This window comes from Stegostoma tigrinum, chromosome 31 (assembly GCF_030684315.1).
Source record: "Stegostoma tigrinum isolate sSteTig4 chromosome 31, sSteTig4.hap1, whole genome shotgun sequence".
NCBI lineage: Eukaryota > Metazoa > Chordata > Chondrichthyes > Orectolobiformes > Stegostomatidae > Stegostoma > Stegostoma tigrinum.
The window spans coordinates 13,966,366-13,973,789 of NC_081384.1; the positions used below are offsets into that span (position 1 = coordinate 13,966,366).

The 7,424-nt window shown below is 40.0% G+C and overlaps 1 protein-coding gene across 1 annotated transcript; it reads right to left on the minus strand.

Moving 5' to 3' along the window:
* Nucleotides 1-965: 965 nt before the first annotated feature.
* On the minus strand, nt 966-5,271 carry hcrt (hypocretin (orexin) neuropeptide precursor). Its single transcript, XM_048560339.1, has 2 exons — nt 5,196-5,271; nt 966-1,433 (listed from the first exon to the last, which is right to left on the minus strand). The coding sequence occupies exons 1-2, from the start codon at nt 5,214-5,216 to the stop codon at nt 966-968; spliced, it is 489 nt and encodes a 162-aa protein (XP_048416296.1). The 5' UTR covers nt 5,217-5,271.
* Nucleotides 5,272-7,424: the final 2,153 nt, after the last annotated feature.

Below are 7,424 nucleotides of genomic sequence, written 5' to 3' on the forward strand. Positions count from 1 at the left end.
CAAAATCCTGGAATTCCTTCCCTAATACCATTGAGAGTCTGTGGTTTAAGAAGGCACCTCACCACTACCTTTTCAAGGGTAATTAAGGATGGCCAAAAAATGCTGCCCAGCCAGTAATGCCCACATCCCAGAGATGAAAAAAAAGACTCTTGGGACTTGCCATACTTGCTTCTGAAGCAGCTGAGTCCTAAAAGACACTGCAAAATTAGTGAAATACTCTCACCCAGAAAGTCTCACCTAAATCTCATCGAATTGGAGCTCAAATGGAATCTTTCCAAACCTTCAAGATGCTATTAGACAGTGGGGCAATAAGTCAGGTTTAAGCCCTGTGTGCACCTAGTTAAGAAATAACAGGCAAATGAAAGGTCTGCAATCCAGACCCTCACATTCATAGTTGAAAGAATGTAGAGGGGCCAATGTTGGACTGGGGTGGACAAGGTCAGACGTCACACGATACTAGGCTATAATCCAAACGGGTTTATTTGAAATCACAAACTTTTGGAGCACTGCTCCAAAACTTCACTTGAGGAAGGGGAAGCATTCAGAAAAATGCTGATTTCAAACAAACCTATTGGCCAATAACCTGGTGTCATTTGGCTACTGACCATAGTTGAAGGAAAGCAGTGTGAAGCTGGATGTTACAAGACCAGCAAAACCACTTCTTCCAAGATCAGAATGTATTAAAATATCAATGTATTAAAAATAGAAAATTAGAACAAAAGACATAAGAGAACATTACTTTTGCTGCAGGTAAACTTTAAAAGTTTCACTTTATTTTCAGAATGATACACTTATATAGATTGACATTAATGTTCCCAACAGAGACATTTGGCCACAGAAAAAATATCAGATTGCTTCGCACTACAATAATCTTTGAAACTGTCACTTTTAAAACCAACATCAAACACTGATAACTATCTCCAAGATAATGGACAGAAACCATCTGAGCCACCGCTATGGAAGAATTAAGTCACTAAGGCATTACTGCTGTTCATACACAGCTTCAAAAGTTGGCTTAAGCATTCTCTAGGGTTTAAACCTTTGTTACTCAGTTCAATTTCTCTATAGGTTTGAATATTTAGGTTTAGAGCCCAACTGAAATATGTTTCCAGGAGTGAAGTAATATTTTGACATCTCCCCGCTGCTTTTGGGATTGCTTCCACTGAAAGGATCTGAGGTTCTTGTCTTTTGCCCATTGTAAGAATGCCAGTAGCCTGGTTCTCTAAGCCATGAAGGAGGTGGTAGAGGCGGCTCTGGAAAAGTTGTGCATTTGTTTTCCTCTTGCCCAGAGTAAGGATGCCAGCTGCATAATTTCCAGCTCCTCGACTGATAGCTGGGCAGGAGCAAGTTTGTTGGCGGCAACACTTGGGGACATTGGTAGAGGCGAAGACTAATGAATAGAGCAGGACCAGAGTCAGGATAGCACACAACCTCTGCAGGAAAAAGTGAGAACATTTAGATGGAAGATGCCATTCAGATAATTGTAAACAAGTGTTGTCCAAAACCCACAAATAACTCATTAGGAATCAAGCTAATGGCATCTGTTAGAATGTTTTTCTCTCTCTCTCCCTAGACCTTCTTTGAAATTCTGATGTCTGAGTATTTTTGTTTTTATTTCAGAATCTTCAGCATTTTGAAATAAGAACAAAAAAAGGTGCTGGAGAAAGAGTCTGGCAACATCTGTAAAGAGAAAAGAACAGATGTAATATTGAGTCCAATGCAACTCTTCTTTAGAACTCAGTGTTTTGCTTTAATTGCTTGGCCAATTATCTAAATACAAGTAATGTTGACCATCAGTGGCCATGCCAGCTTAGTACTTGTGGGGAGAAAATGGATTAATGGTAAGGCCACTAGACCGGCAATCCAGGGACCTAGTCTAAGGTCCGGGATGTGGGTGAAAATTCTATCATGACAGCTCATGGAATTTAAATTCAAATGATTTTTTTAAAAAAAAAAGAGAATTGAAAGCAAGTCTTGAGAATAATAGCCATGAAACTACCAGTGATAGGTTTTTAGACCAATCTGGTTCCCTTAGCGAAAGAAATTTGCTGTCCATACCTGGTCTGACTGCCATGTGACTCAGGAACCATTGTAAAGTGGTCAAAAGGGAGACAATGGTCTCATGATATTATTACCAGACTATTAATCCAGAGTTACCAGTAATCCCAACATGGCAGATGGTGGAATTGGGTTCAATTAAAAATTGGGAATCAAGAGTCTAATGATAGCCATGAAACAAATGCCGATTGTTGGGAAAAACCCATTTGTTTTGTTAACATCCTCGCAGGAAGGATATACCACTTGTATCTGTCTGACCTACATGAAATTCCAGACCCAGAGCAATGTGATTGACCCTCAACTGCCCTCTGGGCAAATAGGGATGGGCAATAAATGTTGGCCTAGTCAGTGGTGATGTCTACATCCCATGAATGAAATGAATATGAGACTCTTAACTGCTAGCAAACCATTCAGTTCAAAGTAGAATCACAGATGAGCAATAAATACTAGCCTTTCTAACAGGGCCTTGGTACAGAGGGCCCAATAATGTGGACCTAGAGCCCAAGGGGGCTCAGGCAACATGCAGCATCAGGCCCCATGATTTGTGTCTCTGCTCCTCCTTGCTAGTGATGCTTACATCCCATGAACGAATACTTTCTTAAAAACTTTATAGCTATATACACTTTAAGCTTTTAGTGAATGCTGGTAGCACAGCAAAGGGAAAAGTGGGGTTGTCTAAGTGTTTGCTGATTGTGCGTGATTAACTAACTCCAACACTGAATCTTGTTCAATTTTGTTCGAAAGATACACCAACGAGTTACCTCAGCTGCAGGGAGGCAGTTCCTATTGCAGCGAGCGTCTATAACTAAAGCAATGGCACCAGATCTGCACCTGTGCTAGTCTGCAATTTCCACAAACCAACATGGCTCCAAACCTATTATTTGTTTTTTTCTTCCCCCTATACTTATGAAGGCAAATACATTGAGAGTTTTATTTGCTCAAGGTTTAAACTGCCTTTCTCACCGAAGTAAGAAGGTTAATCTCAAACTTCTTTATAATGTTTCCAGCTGTAGCTCCACCTCAATTATAATGCGCATTCGGGTGTCATTTGACATTTTCCATGTGATAAGCGCGTTCAGTTTGAATGTGCTTAATAATAATGTGAAAATCCTTGACTCACTACAACTACCTTATTAATAACAGTGGAAATTAAGCCAAACCAATTGATTTTGGCGGGAAAATGACATCGGCATACATCCCCTGTGGAAAAAAGATGAGCAAAAATAAGCAAAATGGAAAATAGCCAGGAATAGGAGGATAAAGAATGCATGAAGGCATAATAATATTTAAGCAAGATAACCAAACAAAATTCATTACTGCCGATACACAGGGAAAATAAAAATTGGACAAATAATCTGAAAATTGTCTTTACATATTGGGAAAAACATTAAAAGTGAATGATGACAACATTACAGAAGGAGATGGAGCGTTGGCAGCAAAGATGCATGCAAACCAATATGATGGAGCAAGCAGACTTATTAATTTATGCACAGAAAATAATACTTCAATATCACAGAGATGAGCTCAGATTAGAAATATTTTCAGTACATCCTGGTCACTTTTTCCATTGAATACTGCAATATTTATGAAGTCAATTATGTTACACACGTCCAGCACCACAACAAGATGACGTGCTACACCATATTACCAGTTTTATAGGCAACCAATGAAATTATACTCAGCATCATATCTCACAACTGGTTAGAATTCTGTATCACCGAATAAAAGCAATTTGGAGAGGAGTTGTTGTTAAGAGCAAATCAAGAGAATCAGTTGAAGATGCTCTGTGGTGGCTTTATGGAATCTTACCGAAGACCACTCAGTCCCTCTTAGAAAGCTCTCACTTTTCCTATAGCCACACTGACATTTCCATGTTAAAGCACTTCTCCTGTTCTCATTTCCAAAGGTGCTGTTGGATCTGGGTCCACCACACTTTCAGGCAGCACATCCACTGTCTTTGACACAACTGGTGCGACATTACATTCACGCAGATGTAGAGCAAAAAATAAAATGCAAAGATTTTACTTGAGCTACCCTGAACAATCAGGGAGATCTTCATCAGCATCCTACAAGGTAACCTTCCACTTCCAACTGGTTAACTGCAGTAAGTGTTGAGTGGGAATAAATGACTCTCCAACTGAAAGAGTGGCAAGAGGAAAATAAGAGGAAAATTACATGGCAGTAGTACCCTAGAACATGCTTCAGAGTCGGCTCAAAGCCCTGAAGGCAGCTCATCTGTCTGTTCTTATCATCTGGAGCATGTAGAACTTAAAAAGGTTGGGGTAAAATCAGTTTAAAACATACTGCAAAGAACAACACTCCAATTTCATAGAAACCTCTACAGCGTGGAAGCAGGTCATTCAGCCTGTCGAGTCCACACTGACTGTAGTCCATTCACCCAGACCTACCCCACTGTAACCTTGCATTTCTGAAGGTTAGACTACCTGGCCTGCACATCCCTGGACACTATGGTTAATTTAGCATGGTCAATCCACCTAACCTGCACAACTTTAGACTGTGGGAGGAAACTGGAGCACCCACATGAAATCCACACAGACACAAGGACAAGATGTGAACTCCGCACCGTCACCCGAGGGTGGAATTAAATCCAGGTCCCTGGCATTGTGAAGGAGCAGTGCTTACCACTAAGCCACTGTGTCACCTATTTCTGATAAGTAAATTGCATAACATAAAGCCAATTCTGATACCAAAACAGATTCCATTAAAAACAACTTTTAAAATGAAGCCAATGCATTAACGAAGAAAATAAATGGTAGTTGTTCTAGTCATAAGACTTTGCTAACAACAGGAAATAAAGATATATAACTGAGCTAAATGCACTCAAATATATCATGATTGCAATTCAAACAATGCAAAAATCAAAACTACTACTTTCACAATTTTATATGAACTGTTTTGGTACATCTAACCTCTCCTTGTTATAAAAATGGGCAGAAGATGCTGAAAATACTCAAAGGATCAATAAACATCTGTGGACAGAGAAACAGAGCCAATTATTTTTCTTTTTCAAAAAACCTTTCTTCTGATTACATCTTAGTTGTCCCCTTTCCAACTTTTATCTTACTTTACCCAACTCCCCATCCTTCTCCCTTCTCATAAATACACACAAACATTACCTTTTCTGAAATGGCATCCATCTCGGCAAATCTGTTACAGCAGTGAGCACATGCACAGCATATTCTCGACAGGAGGCGTTCCAGCCTTGTTGTTGAACTGAGGAGGAATGGGTTTCTAACTCCATATTTATATTATTTTCCATTCCTAATAAAAATCAGCATCTTTTGTCCATGGACAATGACACCATCAAAGCACACAGGACATATCAATGATTCACACCATTTTTTTCGACAGGTAGAAACTCTCATTAGCTATTCATTTTTTAAAAATGGGGAAAAAAGGGAAGGAAACCTATAAAGTTCAATATTATCTCAAATCACCATGTTACTGGAGAATTCATTCCATTAATAGCATGCCAAGCCTTTGAGAACAGACCCAATTTGTTTCAGCTTTTAGTTTATCTATTCTACTCATCACATTAGCTTTTATTTGACTTTACCTGAATAGGCTGTGTCTGTAACCTGGCACTAATTAGCTTCTGATCACCAAAGGCATTTGCTTGTCTTCCTGAAGATAAGGCTTATCTAAATTTACTGCATTAATGTTTTAAAATACTAGTATTTCTTCAGTTTTGCAGAGAAGGTCATTTTAAGCTTACAAAAGAGTTTTAATATCATCTCACTTTCATTTTTAGTTTCAGTCTACATATAAAAATGTCGTAACTGCGGTGACATTTTGCTCTCAGCTGTGGAAATAATGTACAACTTTTGATTTGTTCTTCCGTACTAAGGATTTTTCAAAACATTAGCTTTCCAAGGAAAAATTGCATGTTTCAGCTTTACTTTCTCTGACAGTTCACTCAGAAGCAAGAAATGTTTGGGAATAACAGACTGGGGTTAGGTTCATAACTGAGACAGTAAAATAGATTACTATTGCATTTGTCAGCTGTTGGGTGAGAGTGAGGGGCACAAGTAAGGTGAGAAAAATCAAACTGACTTGTCAATAATTCTCAGACACCTCCATGCCAGGTGGCACAGTGGCTCAGTAGTTAGTACTGGTGCCACAGAGCACCAAGGATCTGCGTTCAATTCTACCCTCAGGTGAATCTCTGTGGGGAGTGTGCACATTCTCTCCCTGTTTACGTGGGTTTCCTCTGGGTGCTCCAGTTTCCTCCCACAGTCCAAAGCTGTGCAGGTGAAGTGGGTTGGACATGCTAAATTGACCATAGTGCCCAGGGATGTGCAAGGTAGGTGGGCTAGCCATGGAAAATGCAGGGTTATGGTGATAGGGTATGGGGGTGGGTCTCTTCAGAAGGTCAGCGTGAACTTGATGGGCTGAATAGCCTGCTTCTGCACTTTAGGGATTCTACGATTATGTCCTCCACATCTTAAATTACATGAACTCATGTGTCAACTGCATCCCAGATGTAGTACTCTCCCTGAGTCCAGGGTCCTAAGCCCTGTTCCAAAAAAAGGGAACAAGGTTGATACCCCAATGCTGCACTGGCAATGTAATCTTTTGGGTGCAACATTTCTTGCTTATTCACTCTTTGGATATGGACATTGCTGGCTGGACCTGCATTTAATGCCAGTAACGAATAGCTGTTGAGAAAGGTGGCAGCGAGCTACCTTCCACTTATTGTAGGTTCACTCACAATGCCATGGCGGGTGGGGGGTGCGGTGGGCGGGGAGAGGTAGTTCCAGGATTTTGACCCGGTGAGACTGATGAAATGGTGATATATTTCCAAGTCAGGATGGTGTATTGTCTGGAGGGGATCTTGCACATGGCAATTTGCTTTACATGTCCTTCTAGGTAACAGCCATTTTGAGTCTGAAAGGAGCCTTGGTGAATTCAGCCAAGACACATTTACCTGCTCACATGACAGCATGAGAACACATGGCATTATTTCAGAGAACAGCAGGGAAGTTTTTTTTTCCTGTTTTGACCATTATCTCACTCAACGTCACAGATGACATAGTTGTTACAACACTACTGCGCTTGGCACCATGCTGTGTTTCATATTTATAACAGCACTTAGATTGCAAAAGATCCTCACTGGTTATAAAGCAATTTTGAGATGACTGATGAACATTACCGTATAAATGCAAGCCTACACTTTGAACAGGATCCTATATTGATCCAGTTCAGTTACAAATATCTGGTTTAAATTTTGTAGTGTGAGATGTAACTGTACTCTCTCCCTTTAGTACTTCAACTTAAGTTGAGAGTTTCACCTTTTTGAAGACAATTACATCACCTTTTAGAAAGTCTGTCCTTTTTGAAATATT